Source organism: Prionailurus viverrinus, chromosome C1 (genome assembly GCF_022837055.1).
Source record: "Prionailurus viverrinus isolate Anna chromosome C1, UM_Priviv_1.0, whole genome shotgun sequence".
In the NCBI taxonomy this organism is placed as follows: domain Eukaryota; kingdom Metazoa; phylum Chordata; class Mammalia; order Carnivora; family Felidae; genus Prionailurus; species Prionailurus viverrinus.
In genome coordinates, this window is record NC_062568.1 from 171,692,627 (window position 1) to 171,710,748 (window position 18,122).

At 37.8% G+C, this 18,122-nt stretch overlaps 1 protein-coding gene across 2 annotated transcripts in view; it reads right to left on the minus strand.

The window, feature by feature from the left end:
- The window catches only part of SCP2 (sterol carrier protein 2), a 123,317-nt gene that overhangs the window by 35,078 nt on the left and 70,117 nt on the right, over positions 1-18,122 (minus strand). For both annotated transcript variants that reach the window (XM_047871457.1, XM_047871455.1), the window contains one exon: positions 3,478-3,631. In XM_047871457.1, coding sequence (XP_047727413.1) covers positions 3,478-3,631 — 154 coding nt within the window. The remainder of the gene's footprint in view (positions 1-3,477; positions 3,632-18,122) is intronic.

Below are 18,122 nucleotides of genomic sequence, written 5' to 3' on the forward strand. Positions count from 1 at the left end.
TTATGAATATAATTTATTGTCAAATTGGCTTACATACAACACCCAGTGCTCATCCCAACAAGTGCCCTCCTCAATGCCCATCTCCCATTTTCCCCTCTCCCCCAGCCTCCATTCACCCTCAGTTTGTTCTCTATATTTAAGAGTCTCTTGTGGTTTGCCTCCCTTCCTTTCTGTTTATAACTATTTTTTCCCCTTCCCTTCCCCTATGGTCTCTGTTAAGTTTCTCAAGTTCCACATATGAGTGAAAATATATGATATCTGTCCTTCTCTGTTATTAGTCATTAATTCTTATTAGTCACTAGTACAGGTATAGTTGTTTTTCAAACGTTCCATGTTATGCCATTTTGCTTCTACAAAAGACCTACATTAGTACCTGTTTTCTCTAACCAAAAGAAATCCAAAGAGGATTTTGGCTTTTACCAAAGAAGAAGCAAAAAGAGACGATAGAGTTCAATGTTCGTTTTGCAGCAAGCCATCACAGAGGCAGTGCATGTGTGGAGAGTGGCACTGTCCCCAAGCTCTTTCCCCAAGAACTACACTCAGCAGGGAACCACAGCTTTGAACTGTATCTGTGAACACCTGTGCTTTATCTCAATTTATTTTGTGCATCTGTTAGTAAGATGTGTCCTAAGGTATCAGAAAAGCATAAAAGAGGTTATTTGGGGGGTCTGGGAATACTCAAGAATTTTTCCATATAAAGTAATGGTAATTGCTTCTTTGCTTTATATCATTTTGGCTTAAAAAAAGTTTCATAGGAATGCTTTACTTTTGGATAGCAAGGGAAACCTGTACACCAGCTGGATTTGTTCATACTTCTGCTTTCCCAGAAATATCACTGTAATTATTTTGAACAATTCAATCTCCCAATTACTTAGTCTCCTGAAATTAAAAGAACTATGAGAATTCCATGTTTAAAATAGAATTTATTTCCCCAAATTCATAACCTTCTAATCCGAGCAAATTAGAGAGTTACACTAATATGCTGACTCAAGTAGCTATAAAGTAACTTTAAAGTTTGGATTTTACTGAGAGTTTTCAACTGCAAATATGAACTGGACGGAATTCCAGAAGACAGTACAGACTAATGATCACATTTAGGAGGAAACTAAAAAATTCAACATCTTAACACCTTTTTATGTGATTCAATTCAAGAAACATTCACTCTCTATGACAGAGATCCTTAGACGAGTGGAGTGATGTCACAGTCTTAGGCCTCAAAGATTTCATATGAGGGGAATAAAAATGTGGATACACTACAACTAAACCAAAACTAGATAAGGGTGCAGGAGGTGCAAAGTGCTGTGGATATTTAAAGGGAGACGGTACTCAAGATGGGCCTTAAAAACAATGGAATTTTCACAACAGAAATGATATTCCAGACAGAGAAAGAAAAGTGAAAGGACAGATAGAAGAGACTCAAGAGCTTATAAAACAGAATATAATCAATTCTGAAAAGAAGTGTGTCACATATCCTTTGTGGAACCAAAAGTGTGAAAAAAAATAAATAAATAGGGATGCCCGGGTGGCTCAGCCGGTTAAGTGTCTGACTTTGGCTCAGGTCATGATCTTACAGTTTGTGAGTTCAAGCCCTGCATCCGTGCTGACAGCTCAGAGCCTGGAGCCTACTTTAGATTCTGTAGCTCCCTCTCTCTTTGCCCCTCCCCTGCTTGTGCTCTGTCTCTCTCTCTCTCTCTCTCTCAAAAATAAACATTAAAAAGGGGCGCCTGGGGGGCTCAATCAGTTGAGCGTCTGACTTCGGCTCAGATCATAATCTCATGGCTTGCAGGTTCAAGCCCCATGTCAGGCTCTGTGCTGACAGCTCAAAGCCTGGAGCCTGCTTCAGATTCTGTCTCCGTCTCTCTCTCTCTGCCCCTCCCCTGCTCACGCACTATCTCTTTCTCTCTCTCAAATATAAATAAACATTAAAAAATTTTTTTAAATATATAAATAAAAATAAAAAATAAATAAACATTAAAAAAAAGAAAGAAAGATGGGGCACCTGGGTGGCTCAGTCAGTTAAGTGTCCAACTTCAGCTCAGGTCATGAGCTCATGGCTCATGAGTTTGAGCCCCATGTCGGGCTCTGTGCTGACAACTCAGAGCCCAGAGCCTGCTTGGGATCCTGTGTCTCCCTCTCTCTTTGCTCCTCCCCTGCTCACACTCTGGCTCTTTCTCCAAAATAAATAAACATTAAAAAAAATTAGGGGTGCCTGGGTGGCTCAATTGGTTAAGCATCTGACTTCGGCTCAGGTCATGATCTCGCAGTTCATGGGTTTGAGCCCAGCATCAGGCTTTGTGCTGACAGCTCAGAGCCTGGAGCCTGTTCCAGATTCTGAGTCTCCGTCTCTCTCTGCCCCCCACCCCCTTCCCTGTTCGTGCTCTGTCTCTCTCTCTCTCAAAAACAAATAGACATTAAAAAAAATTTTTTTAATTAAAAAAAGAAAGAAAAAATAAATAATTACCAAGAATTTCAGGAGAAAAGGGGAGCCAATTAGTGTTGACAGCTACATCAGGGTTAAAGAGAATAAGAACAAAATAAAGACAATATTTCATAATCAGATTGCTCTTGGCTTTACCTGACCTCAGGGGTGAAGTCAAAAACCAAGACAAATATTTCAGCATAGATAAACAAAAGTGTCCCATTATAAAAGGCTCATTATGAAAGAAAATAAGGCAATAAGAAAAATAAATGTTTATCATCTGTCAGAGCTGAACATGTTTGCTAACAGACAGGAGTCAATAGGCAAAGATGGAAAGACTCTAAAGGGAGAAGATATACTTAATATTTAGAACAAAGTTACAGAAAGTGGTTGGTAACAAAAGCATTCAAAGAGGAGAGCCTGGCCTTGGAAAGGAAGAGGGCCTTTTTGCCTATGGGAAGAACAATAACACTTCTCTGAGACAAGAGCAAGGAAGTTGAGGGATCCTGAAAGGCTTGGAACAGAAAGCACTTGGAGATTTGAGGAGCAGAGGAATTTGATAAGGACAGGAAGAAAATCAGCAAGAGACAAATAAAAGGAATTCTAGCAGCAGTGAGGGCTTGGCTGGATTCTGAAACATACATGTGCAGAGATCCAATCAGCGTATTTGATAACTTTCTCCAAACAACCTCAGAAGCCTGGGAGGATATGTACAGACAGAGAAAGCAAACTCTGAAAAAGGAGACCAAAAAAGTGACTTGCCTAAATTAAAATCACTCAGGTTAGCCGGGCTAAGACAAGTATTTTTAGTTCAGCACTCTCTTTTGACTATGCTGCCTCCTCTTTTGAACAAAATTTTTTAACAAAATTTTCCTAAGGCTGTTTAAGTTTAAAAGCTAATTGCCAGTTTTAAGGTTTTAAAGCCAAGCTATCAAAGCAATGTTATGATATACTTATTGAGTACTAAAGCAATAAAATTTGGACTTTTTACATATACAACGTCATCGGCTATGAAAAGTCAGGATTCATTAACAGACAAAACCCAGAATGCCACTTACCTGGCAGCTTCAGGAAAACCCATCTTGTACAGCGTGACAACCACAGCTCCTCCAATGCCTAAGTTATGCTGCAGAGCAACCTTTGCACCAGGAACTTGCCTTTTTCCGGCTTCCCCTCTCAGCTGCCAGCAGAGTTCAGCGCACTGAGCCAGACCTAACAAATCGAACACAGAGCAATCAGATTCCATTGCGTTAGAAAGCTGCCCCAACCAGCTTTCTCAAGCCCACTTTTAAAGTCAAGAAAATGCATGCATAAATAACTTCTCTTGAAGGGCAAGAGGGTTTCTGCAGCTAGTTTTCCCCCTTCCTAAGTAATCTCCTTACTTATTTTTACTTTATATAATGTATTTATTTTTTATAATTTACATCCAAGTTGGTTAGCACATGGTGCAACAATGATTTCAGGAGTAGATTCCTTAATCTCCTTTCCCATTTAGCCCATTCCCCCTCCCACAACCCCACTAATCTCTGTATTTAGACAATACCCAGGCTTAAGAAATCCCATGAACTCTAACCTGTCATTTTTTGGCAATGTTGGAAAAGAAAACACTGAATATACAGTTCTCTAACCCAGGTAAAATGGCATACAATAATTTAATTTTACCATTTTTAATGTATCAAAAGAAAAAAAAGGGGCGCCTGGGTGGCGCAGTCGGTTAAGCGTCCGACTTCAGCCAGGTCACGATCTCGCGGTCCTTGAGCTCGAGCCCCGCGTAGGGCTCTGGGCTGATGGCTCAGAGCCTGGAGCCTGTTTCCGATTCTGTGTCTCCCTCTCTCTCTGCCCCTCCCCCGTTCATGCTCTGTCTCTCTCTGTCCCCAAAATAAATAAACGTTGAAAAAAAAATTAAAAAAAAAAAAAAGAAAAAAAAATCTAAATTTGGGAGTTCACTTTCCCTAAAAAATTTAGCTAGTATGGGGAATTTTCCTATGATTTCCCCCAAACAGTTCTCAACAAGAATAGATTTTCATAAGAATAGCATTTTGTCCCCTGTATAACAAAATCAAAGGTTTTTAGAACTGGAAGGAATTTAATGATGTCAGACTGAGGAACTGTAAGATTAAATACTTTGTGAATGGTCACAAAGCAGGCTAATTCCAGAGTCAACTTTAGAATTCCTGTCTCCTGATTTATATTTGTTTGTCTTTCTAACAACCAGCTATTCAAGGATCCCTGAGTTAAGAAATGTTCTCACAGGATAGACTGGCTTCACCATCCCAGAGGCAAAGTTATATAGGTCCAACTATAACGTCTGTTCATCCACCTACATCACCAATCACAACTACTGATTCCTCAGTACCTGTGACAATTTCCTACATAAAGCGGTTAAAAAAGAAAACCACAGGGGCATCTGGGTGGCTCAGTCAGTTGAGTGTCCAACTTCGGCTCAGGTCATCATCTCAGAGTTTTGTGAGTTTGGGCCCCACACTGGGCTCACTGCAGACAGTGCAGAGCCCACTTAGGATCCTCTGGCTCCCTCTCTCTCAAAAATAAATAAGCATGGAAGGAAGGAAGGAAGGAAGGGAGGAAGGAAGGGAGGAAGGAGGGAAGGGAGGGAGGCAGGAAGGGAGGAAGGGAGGAGGGGAGGAGGGGAGGAAGGGAGAAAGGGAGGAAGGAAGGAAGGAAGGAAGAAAGGAAGGAAGGAAGGAAATTTAAAAAATAAATTAAAAAAAAAAAAAAAAGAAAAAGAAAACCATAAGCCCCAAACAGTGTCATTTAGACTGAGTTCCCAAACCCTGCTTAAGTCCTAATCTAACTGTAGTTTCGACCTCCCCCAGAAATGCAGTCTTAACCAGTCAGGAATTTTTTGATCAGTGCCACCGAGTCTGCCACCTGGGCCCTCTGCACCCCCCCAAAGATGAGGTAAAGCTGCATGATAAGACCCTTCGCTTTTCTTCTTAAGGGAAAGCAGTCTTGCCTGGAACAATCCTTTTCTTTTGCTAATAACTTTTTTGCCCCAGTCTCCTATAAAAACCTTCCATTTTGTACAACTCTTCAGAGCAACCCCCTACTTGCTAGATGGGATGCTGCCCAATTCATGAATCATTTAATAAAGCCTATCAGGTCTTTAAAATTTACTCAGTTGAATTTTTGTTATTTAACAAACCCTAACCTCCTCAAGAAATATAACTCCTGGGGCGCCTGGGTGGCGCAGTCGGTTAAGCGTCTGACTTCAGCCAGGTCACGATCTCGCGGTCCGGGAGTTTGAGCCCCGCATCAGGCTCTGGGCTGATGACTCAGAGCCTGGAGCCTGTTTCCGATTCTGTGTCTCCCTCTCTCTCTGCCCCTCCCCCATTCATGCTCTGTCTCTCTCTGTCCCAAAAATAAATAAACATTGAAAAAAAAATTTTTTTTTAAAAAGAAATATATTGGGGCGCCTGGGTGGCGCAGTCGGTTAAGCGTCCGACTTCAGCCAGGTCACGATCTCGCGGTCCGTGAGTTCGAGCCCCGCGTCGGGCTCTGAGCTGATGGCTCGGAACCTGGAGCCTGTTTCCGATTCTGTGTCTCCCTCTCTCTCTGCCCCTCCCCCATTCATGCTCTGTCTCTCTCTGTCCCAAAAATAAAAATAAATAAATAAATAAATAAAAAATAAAAAAAGAAATATAACTCCTACTTCTTATATCCAAGCAGTGTGTATATACTTACAGAATATATATCTTAAGCACTGTTTTAAAATAGGTAACTCCACAACCTATTAATGACTTTTTGAACTATGAACATTCTGAATACTAATGAAGAAGATCAAAGTGAAACTTTGGGGCACTTAATTTTACTAGAAATCTGCCATATAGAAAGCTCAACCATTTAATGAATATGAAAAAGGCAAAAAATATTCACACTAGTCTTATATACACATGGGCAGGAAAATACAGCTAGTCTTCTTCACAAAATAATAAATATACATAGTTCACAATATTAGAGAAAATACTCAACCTCACCTGATTAAATAGAAAAATGCCATTTTTAACGAAATTGGTAAGGATGTTTTTTTGTTTGTTTTGTTTTGTTTTTGGTAAGGATGTTTAAAGCATAATCCATATGCTGGGGAGACTAGCAAGACAGCCACCTCCATACAGTACTGGTGAAAGTTCAAATCATTACAACCTTTTTGGAAAGTAATATACAAAATTAAGAGCCTTGAAAATGCCTTGAAAACCATTCTATGGAAATAAGCACAGGTAAAATTTTACACACAAAGCAATCTCTATCACACTGTAACAGTGAAAAACTAAATAATCTAGAAGTGAAAGAACTGAGGAATAGTTATATAAATTATGAAGTATCTATATGATAAAGCACTATGTTTCTATTTTAAGTGTTTAATGAAATGTCTAACAATTCAGGAAAATTACTATTATGATAGGTAATATTCATAAAAAATGCAAGGAACCAATATTTGATGGGGTTTTGGAGTGATGGTGGGGTTTGGAGCTGATGGCCAAAAAAGAATTCTTGAAGACGTCTTTGGTGCAAAAAGGTGATTTTATTAAAGCATGGGGACAGGACCCGTGGGCAGAAAAAAGCTGCACTGGAGTTGTGAAGAGTGACGATTATATACTTTCAGGTTGGGCAGGTCAGAGACTGCGTACGTCTCCAAGGAATTTTGGAAGCAAGGTTTCCAGGACCTTGAGCGGCTAGCTGGTGTTAGGAAAACCATTTGTTACTGTTTAGTAAAACCTCAGTCCTGAGACCCTTCAGATGTATATCAGAGGCCATATGCTTGGAGTATAATTGCCAACATATCCTTGGGGGTTAAAGATAAAAGAGGTTTGCAAAGGAACTTTTATGTGTTTAAGGAGACTCACAGGATTCTGGGGGGTCAGGATAATGGTAAGCCAAGATTCCCTTTTGCTCCTAGCAAAGTGTCATCACCAAGGCAGCTGAGCTCCTAGAGAAAGGTCACTCTGCTTGTTTCAAGGACTTGTCAGTGGGCTGTAGGCAGTAAGGGAATTTAATTTTTCATTTGCCTTTGCTTCCAACATCACCATGGCAAGAACTTAAACCCACATCTTGATGAGGGCAATATTAGGGCTCCAGGAAACAGAGTCTAAGGTTTCTGGAGATTAGGCTATAAATAAATTTGCCTTTTTCTTATAGTTTAATAAGTTATCGTAAACTCAAGGAGACTCCTATCGTTCATGACTGTGATCTCTATCAGTCAACCATTTGCTTTCTTTCCTTTCCCCCGTTCTTGGGCAGCCAGCAGTGCATGAGGAATATCACACATATCCACCTGGGGCAGGAGGTGCTATTAGCCTGTAGTGGGCCCTCAGCTTGCCCCATGCTCCTTCATCATTACTGATCTACCCATTCATCCAACAAAGACTTTATGGCCCATTATGTGCCAGACACTGCTTAAGGCTCAGAAGACCCAGCAAAAACAAGATAGGCATAGTCTTTTCCCTCAGGAAGCAGATATTCTTGAGATATAAAGATGCAGGCATTTACAATACAGTCTACATTGGGAGTAGCATTACATTAATGCTACCGTGGGGGTGGGGACTAAGGAGGTAGGCAAAAAGAGGGAGAGAGCTGGAGAAAGAGAAAAAGGTCTTGCCATTTAATTGCTTTCAATAAAAGACGAGTGTTAGTAAGAGAGCATACTGATTATTTGAGCTTTCCGGTTGTCTACTTTCAGAACAAACTGGCGTTTCTTACATTTCTAGAATCTGGATCTATAAAGGCTAGAAGTCAAAAGTTGGCCTCAGAGGGGCACCTGGGTGGCTCAGTCAATTAAGCATCTGACTTTGGCTCAGGTCATGATCTTATGGTTGGTGAATTCAAGCCCTGCGTCAGACTCTGTGCTCACAGCTTGGAGTCTGGGGCCTGCTTTGGATTCTGTGTGTGTGTCTCTCACTCTACCCCTCCCTGGCGCTCTCTCTCTCTCTCTCTCTCTCAAAAATAAACAGACATTAAAAAAAAAAAGACTAAAAACAAAAAATGTTGGTCTCAGAAATCCATTTGCCAAGAAGGCACAGCAGTTACAAAAGCATTAGCCTAGGACTCTACTACCTATAGTCTGGTTGCTACTGAAAATAAACCATTCAAACATGTACCAATCACTCCAATAAACAGCTAATAAAGATAAGTACTAAGTCCAATGGAAAACCTCAGAGTGGAAAAACTACAGGGAAAAACATCTTGAGATACTACCTGAGTTCTTTTCTTTCTCCTGCTTCCTTGAACCCATCATTATTCCTTATACCATTAAGACAGTCAAGTACAAAGAAGTCATAATTCAGCTTCAGTTTACATTAGACATCTAAAGGCCTTAGCATAAACAACATAAAAAAAGCATGGTTTTCTATTATTGGAGCCTGGCTGAGAAAGAAAAGGTTTGCTGAGCTTCAAAGAGCAAAAAGCTTTAATGGACTCAACATGCACTGAAAGATGTGTATTTATGTAAGAGCAGTTTTTCCCTTTAAAAGTAATCAATCTAGAATATAATATAAAATATAGTTCAAAAAAAGTAATATAAAGAAATTTTTAGACACACAAAGCTGAAATATTTCATTACCATACTCAACACTGATGCTGTATAAATGTTAAAGTCCTTTAGCAGAAGGAAAATGGTAGCAGATAGAAAAAAAGGATCTACGTGAGGGAATGAAGAATACTCGAAGTGGTAACTACATGAGTAAATGGATAAGGTTTTCTTTTTAATTGTTTAAATCTCCTTATTTATTTTTAATTTACATCCTGTTTAAATCTCTTTAAAAGATAATTGATTGTTTAAACAAAAATAATTTCCTATGGGGTTTATAATATATGTAAAAAATTTCAAAACAGTATTATATGCCCTAACAGGAGAAATGAAAATATACTATTGTAAGGTTTTTGTTTTTGTTTTTTACTATATGTTAAGTAGTATAATAGACTATGATAAGATAAAAATGAAATAGAGTCATAAAAAGTAATCCAAAAGAAGGCTGGAAAAAAAGGTAAGAGAAAATAAAGATTACCAGGGACAAAGAGAACACAAATAACAAGACAGACTCAAACCTAACCCTATTAATAATCACGTAAAACGTAAATAGTCAAAACACCCCAATTAAAGGCAGAGATTGTCAGAAGAAAAAAAGCAAGACTCAACTAAATCATGCTAATGCACTTTAAATATAAAGTCACTAGGGGCGCCTGGGTGGCGCAGTCGGTTAAGCGTCCAACTTCAGCCAGGTCATGATCTCACGGTCCGTGAGTTCGAGCCCCGCGTCGGGCTCTGGGCTGATGGCTCAGAGCCTGGAGCCTGTTTCCGATTCTGTGTCTCCCTCTCTCTCTGCCCCTCCCCCGTTCAAAAATAAATAAACGTTGAAAAAAAAATTTTTTTTTAAATAAATAAATATAAAGTCACTAAAGAAGGTATACAAATGGCAAATAAGCACTTTAAAAATGCTCAACATCATGAGCCATCAGGAAAATGTAAATTAAAACCACAAGGAGATGCCACTACACATTGGTTAGAATGACTAAATGTAAAGATTGACCATACAAAGTGCTGATGAACATGTGGAAGAACTAGAACTCTCCTACACTGCTATGGGAATATAAAATGGTATGACCACTTTGGAAGTCAGTTTGACCATTTCCTAAATGCCAAATTATGGAAAGATCCCAAATGTCCATCCAATGATGAATGGATAAAGAAGATGTGGTATATATACAATGCAATATTATTCAGCCATAAAAAAAGAATGAAAGCTTGCCATTTGTAACAACATGGATGGAACTAGAGTGTATAATGCTTAAGTGAAATAAGTCAGTCAGAGAAAGACAAATACCATAAGGTTTCACTCATGTAGAACTTAAGAAACAAAACAAATGCTCACAGGGGAAAAAAAGAGAGAGGCAAACCGAGACACAGATTCTTAACTATAGAGAAAAAACTGATGGTTACCAGAGGGGAGGGGGGTAGAGGGATGGTTTAATTAGGTGATGGGGATTAAGGAGGGCACTTGTTGTGATGAGCACCTGGCGTTATACTGAAGTGTTGAGTCACTAAATTGTACTCCCGAAACTAATATTACATGTATGGCAACTAACTGGAATTTAAATAAAAACTTTTACAAAAAAGTTAAACACGCACCTAGTATATGATCCAGTCATTCCATTCCTAGGTATTTACTCAAGAGAAACCAAATGTTCATAGAAAGATTTATACATGAATGTTCACAGTTCACAGCAGCTTTATTTGTAGTAGCCAAAAACTATAAACAACCCAAATACCCATCAACAATAAATTGTGATATATCTATACAATGAAATACTACTCAGCAATAAAATGGAATGAACTACTGATACATGCAAAAATATGGATACATCTCAGACAAAAAGAGAGTGCATACTATAGGGTTCCATTATGTAAAACTACAGAAAATGCAAATTAATCTACAGTGACAGAAAGCAGATCAATGGCTGCTTTGGGATGAGGGGTGAGGAGTAATGAGAAGGAGGGATTACACACACGTATATATGAAGAAACTTTTGGTTGATGGATATATTCACTATCTTGACTGTGGTAATGGTTTCACAGAACTTATTAAATTATACATTTTAATATGTTCAGTTGATTATATGTTGATTTTACCTCAATAAAGCTGTTAAAATAATAAAATAAAATATGAGATATGTAGGCCTGATCTTCCTTCTCTCTTCTTTTTACTTAGCAAGAACAATAAAAGCCAGGGCCTGCTCCTCCTACCTATCTCTACCTGCCAATAGGTATCAAGAGAAAATGCTCTCACTTGGGTTCCATTTCTCCTGGCACTGGAGAGTATTCATTATAGTCCAACAACTAAACTTACCTCTCCTCACACCTCAGTGGCAAAAGTCAAAATTCTAGGCAATGGGAATGAGGACAGGTGGCCTATAGGATATGAAGAGAGGTAAAATAGATGCTCTGGTGAAAAGCTATTTAGGCTTTATTGACTTACTGACTTTTTAGAGTCAGTATTATATTTAGCTCTTGCCAGTCATTGTCCTAGGATGTATTTCTTTTAGTGACCTCTTACAGAGTAAAAGAGGCAAGCCATAGTTTGAGTATGCTAGGTCCCCTGGCTCAAATTCCATTTACTTTCATTTCATTTTCACCTGAATCTTTAGAGCCTATGTTTATAATACCTATAAAGGTATTAAAACATGTAAAGAAAAATCACATGATAGAATAGTATGTGTACTGTTAAAAACATCCAGAACAATGCAAATTAAGGAGGAGAAATAACTGTATCACATTTGGGGATCCAAGCATCTTAGGATTCGAAAGGATCTAAGAGGGGTGGCTCAGTCGGTTAAGCATTCAACTTCGACTCAGGTCATGATCTCACAGTTTGTGGGTTCGAGCCCTGCATCAGGCTCTGTGCTAACAGCTCAGAGCTTTAGATCCTGTCTCTCTCTCTCTCTCTCTCTCTCTCTCTCTCTCTCTCTCTGTCTGCAACTCCCCTCCCCCTGCTTGCACTCTGTCTCTCTCTGTCTCTCAAAAGTGAATAAATGTTAAAAAAAAAAAAAAAAAAGAAAGAAAGAAAAAAGAAAGAAAGGCTCTAAGAGCTCATCACATCTAAGGCCCTAACAAATGAGCAATCCCCCCATGACATTCCCATCACGTTGTTAACTTGTATTTTTTGTGCATAGCCTAGACTGTAATTTCCTATATCGGCCCAAAGTCAAGCTTCCCATGAATTCTTCCTATTTTTTCCCATAGGAGACAAGTTTATCCCCTCTGCCCCATATCACCTTTCAGATATTAAAAGAACAATTAATTCAACCATCCCCTTTACATGTGCAAACTCTTGTACTGAGCACTGTTTGGGGTACAGAGACAAATGAAATATGGATTCTGCCTTTATAGGCTCTTAGTCAAATGGAGAGATTTTTCTTTAAAAGCCATAAATAATTACCATATGTACTATATAAGTATAAATGCCAAAAAAGAAGCACTGAGAAAGTGTCATGAGTTCAGAAAAGGGAAAGATTATCCAATCTATGGAAAGGATGAAGAAATTAGGGAAAGTTTCATAAGGTAGCTAATACTTGAAATGGACCTTGAAGATGGGCATTTCTCCTGAGGAAAAAGCTTTGTAGTGAAGGTAATGGTTAAGAGCTTAGACTGTAGAAATACATTGCCTGAGTTTGAATCCTAGCTTTACCACTAGTTTAGTGACTTTGGGCAAGTTGCTCTGTGCTGTTATTTTCCACTTTGATAAAATATAAAATGGACATGAGAATTAAATGAGGAATACTTAGAACAGTGCCCAGCACTTAGCGCTGCGTAAATGTTTGCTGCTGTTGTTATTCAGAAAACATCAAAGACAGAGCTTGCACAGGTGAGAAGGAATTAAAGACGTCTTGGAAAAGCAAACAGTTCAGGTTATTTTAAACATTTCTTCCCATTTCTGCATCTCCACATCCAAAACCCAGCTAGATATAAATGCTAGCACAGACCCTCGCCTGTGGTAGGGAAGTAATAAATCTTCACCTTGCCATTTCTCTTTCCCTTTTTCTTCTCATAGTTCTGGTTTATTCTTTGCCTGAGTTTCTGTAGCAGGTGAATATTTACATTTCAATAATTCATCATCCCTATTCAGGCTTCCAATCAAGTCATCAACATCTGTAAGATCTATAAGTTTGCATAGTAACTATTTGCATTATCACATTATCTGCCACTTGTATACTTCAGGAGGGCAATGTTTTCTTGTATATCCTAGCCCTAGATCCCAAACCCAGCTGTGCAGGAGAAGCTCTTAGCAGATCTTAAAAATATATAAGTTGTTGGGCTCAACTAGACCTAGGAGAGAGAATTTCCAAGGGAAGGCAAGAGTATATACATTTTTAAAAGCTATAGGAGATTCTATATCAGTACCTCACATAGACACGATGTTTGAGAGTCAATTAATTACAGCACCTAATGATAAAGTCGGCACACAATAAGCATCTGTTGAACTTTCATGGACCGAAGATCAGGACCTAAAACCAGGTTGAAGCCACAATGGAAAGGCACTAAATGCCAGGCTTAATTTAGTTTGGCACAAAAGGCCAAACTAAATAACCAACCTCCAGCTTCAAAACAACAATCCCTTGTAAGGAACTCTATCTCAAATCACTTTCATGCTCTTTCAGGAGATCACAGACATTAATATGCATGTTCAAAAATTGGAAATAGCTAATAAGCTAAAATGAAATTTTACTTATTCATTTTATCTATTTTTAAAGTTTATTTATTTTGAGAAAAAGAGAGAGAGAGAGAGTGAGAGAAAGTGGGGGAGGGACAGAGAGAAAGGTAAAGAGAGAATCCCAAGTAGGCTTTGTGCTGATAGCCAACACGGGGCTTGAACTCACAAACCATGAGATCATGACCTGAGCTGAAATCAAGAGTCAAATGCTTAACCAACTGAGCCAGCCAGGCACCCCACTTATTCATTTTAAATAGCGTTCAGTAAGGGTTAATGCAATATATGTGAAAGCACATTAAAAACTAAAATAAAATATGAGGGGCGCCTGGGTGGCTCAGTTGGTTAAGCGGCTGACTCTGTTCAGGTCATGAACTCATGGCTTGTGGATTCAAACCCCACATCGGGTTCTGTGCTGACAGAGCCTGGACCCTGCTTCAGATTCTGTGTCTCCCTCTCTCTCTGCCCCTCTCCCGTTTGTGCTTTGTCTCTGTCTCTCAAAAATAAATAAAAATGTAAAAAAATGTATAAATAAATAAATAAATAAGATACTATTATTTAGACACTAATAATTTAAAAACCTAAGTTTTAATGTGATTTTTCTAATTGAAAATTCTGAAAGGAATTCATGATTTTAAACTGACAGTAAATAAAATATTCACTTCAAATGCTTAAATCTTTTTTTTTTTCTATTACAGGTCCTGTTATGGCAACTAGAATTTTTTTTTTATGCAGATCTGTACAAGTTAAAATTGGAAACTATATCATGAAGCTTTAATTTTAAAACTAATCCTCCAATACTGAGTTTCCACCAAAGTAACAATATCTTACAACTAAACTAATACTATTTGTAGAAGAGAACCTTCCATCTTCCCCACTCCGTCATAAAAGTCAGTATGTTTTGGAAGCACTTGACTATTTTCTGATTCACTTAGAATCCTATTGCAATTTGTTATCCAAGTAACCAGGGCAAAAATATTTAAACTGCTCAGAGCTATCATCCTGATATATTTTCCAGGAGTCTGAATTCTTTCTTGGGCTACAGCTAATAGCTCTGTATTTACTTAAGTATATCCAAATTCTCAATATGTAGCAGGTAAACATTTACACTTCAATAATTACTCATCCCTATTCAGGCTACCAATCAAGTTATCAAGATCTGTAAGTTTTTCCCCAAAAATGCTACCCCACCACTAACATTATTCCTAATGACTGATGATAACAGGAAAATTTTACCAACAGTGTAGACTAAAATATTGGAGAGGGTTTTCAAAGGATATTGTAGAAGGTATAATACTCTTTGAAGTATTTAAAAATTGAGTAAATTCTATCTTCCTGAGGTATTTTAGGTTAGCTTTTTAGTGCTAGGGGAAAGAAGTAGATGACCTGTCAAGATTGACAACATTGTTTACATTTAATATTTTAAAATCCAGTGTTGCACACAAGATTATAAAAAAAGAAGTACTCTCACATTCTGCTGTTGGGACTATACACTGGTATAATCTTTTTTGAAAAAATTTGGCAATGTCTACCAATTTTTAATGATATACTATCCTTTGACATAGTGAGGCCATTGTTTTGGATTTATCCTGAGTATACATACAAAAGTGTACAAAGACACAAAGATGCTTATTGCAGCATTGTTTATAGTAGCAAAATTGACATCACATATGTCTAGTAGGTATGCTAGGTAAATTTCTTATAATGAGAATACTGTGCAGGCATTAAAAAGAATAAAGAATATCTATAAATGATAATATAAAAAGATTTTAATATGTAAGTAAATAAAGCTGTCTGCAATGTAGTAAATATACATATATAATACATACATAAAGAAAAGCTGTGGGGTGCCTGGGTGGCTCAGTCGGTTAAGCACCCAATTCTTGATTTTGGCTCAGGTCATGGTTCATGGGATGGAGCCCATGGGACTCTCTCTCCCCTTGCTCTCTGTCCCTCCCCCACTCATGTGCATGCACTCTCTCTCTCTCTCTCTCAAAACACATAAATAAACATTAAAAAAAAGAGAAAGGCTGCATACAGCCAAGATATGGAAACAATACACGTGTCCACCTATAGATGAATGGATAAAGAAGATGTGGTATGTAGATAGATAGATAGATACACACACACACACACACACACACACACACACAGTGGAATATTACCCAGGCATAAAACAGGATGAGATCTTGCCACTTGCAATAACATGGATGGACCTAGAAGGTACTATGCTAAGTGAAATAAGTCAGAGAAAGACAAATACCGTATGATTCTACTTATGTATGGAATCTGAAAAACAAAACAGATGAATGAATAAACAAAAAGCAGAGATGGATCCATAAATACTGAGAACAAATTGATGGTACCAGAGGAAGGGGGTAGGGAGATGGGCTAAATGGGTCAAGGGGAGTGGAAGACAGGCTTCCAGTTATGAAATGAGTAAGTCATGGGGATAAAAGATACAGCATAGGGAATATAGTCAATGGTATTGTAATAGCATTATAGGGTGACAGATGGTTCCTATACTTGTGGTGAGCATAGCACAATGTGTAGACTTGTCCAACCACTATGCAGTACTCCTGAAATTAATGTAACATAATGTGTCAAGTATACTTCAATAACAAAAAAAGAAAGACTGTATAAACACACACTTAAATATGCACTTGTATAAGCATAACAATTTGAGGGAGAATATAAAAAAAACTATAAAAGAGGTTGACTCTGAAAAATAGAACTAAGGGTAAGAAGAAAGAGAAAGACATGCTAAATGTTAAACTTTGTCATCCCATTATAATATTACAAACCATGACAACACTTTAGAGAACTATTTGGCAGCTTCTTATAAAGTTAAACATACATCTGCCCTCTGACTGAGCAATTTTACTCTGGGTTATTAACCCAAGAGAAATGCAAAAGGTGTGTCCACAAATAGACTTGTACAAAAATGTTCATAGCATCCTTATTTATAATGCCCTCAAGCAAGAAAAAACTCAAACATCCATCAACAGGAGAATGGATAAACAAACTGGTATATGGACTACAATTTAGCAATAAAAAAGAATGAACTACTGATACAGGAAAAATCTGGATCAGTCTTAGCCTGATTGAGGGGGAAGAGTTTGGAGAATGGGGAAGATGTTTGAGGGAAGTCAAGGTCCATCTATGTTGTAGCATCTGCCAATACTTAATTTGTGGCGTAAGTATATTCTATTGCATGAATATAACACATTTTGTTTATTCATTCATCAAATGATGATCAACATCTAGGTTATTTTCACCTTTTTGGCTATTATAAATAATGCTGCTATAAACAATTGTGTTTTTGTGAGAACTGTGTATTTTATTATATGAAAATTATACCTCAATTTTAAGATATAATATGGAGTGAAAAATCATATTGTTACTACAAAGCATGATTTCTGAGTTTCAGTGAATAGCAGAACAAATTAATTATAATGGCAAACAAATTAATTATAATGAAAATATGTTCCTTCAGAGGAGAAAAAAGTTATGTGTCAATAAAAACAGTTAGCCTGAGGGGCACCTGGGTAACTAGTTGGTTAAATTCTGACTCTTGATTTCAGCCTAGGTCATGATCTCGCAGTTCATGGATTCAAGCCCCACATTGGGCTCTATGCTGACAAGGTGGAGCCTGCTTGGGATTCTCTATCTCCCTCTGTCTCTGCTCTTCCCCCACCCAAAAAATAAATAAATAAACATTTTTAAAAAAAAAAAACCACACAACCTGAAATGCCACATTCATCTCTGGGATGAAAAAAGTTTCAAAAAAAAAAAAAAAAAAGAAAAAGGAGTTTTTTTTATATGAGAGTGAGGAAGCTGTCTGAAAGAAGAATTTAAATCACTGTCTCTATTGCAAACTGCTACTTTTTGTCTTTTTAAAAATTTAGTTCCACTGGAGAGTGTGATGCTAAGTGAAATAAGCCATACAGAGAAAGACAGATACCATATGGTTTCACTCTTATGTGGATCCTGAGAAACTTAACAGGAACCCATGGGGGAGGGGAAGGAAAAAAAAAAAAAAGAGGTTAGAGTGGGAGAGAGCCAAAGCATAAGAGACTGTTAAAAACTGAGAACAAACTGAGGGTTGATGGGGGGTGGGAGGGAGGGGAGGGTGGGTGATGGGTATTGAGGAGGGCACCTTTTGGGATGAGCACTGGGTGTTGTATGGAAACCAATTTGTCAATAAATTTCATATATTAAATAAATAAATAAATAAATAAATAAATAAATAAATAAATAAATAAATAAAAATAAAAATAAAAATAAAAATAAAAATAAAAATAAAAATTTAGTTCCAGTATAGGTAACACATAGTGTTGTATTAGTTAGAAGTATACAATATAATGATTCAACAATTCTATAGATTACTCAATGCTCATCAATATTATTTTACTCTTGCCACACCTGGGTAGCTCAATCAGTTAAGCATCTGACTCTTGATTTTGACTCAGGTCATGATCTCACAA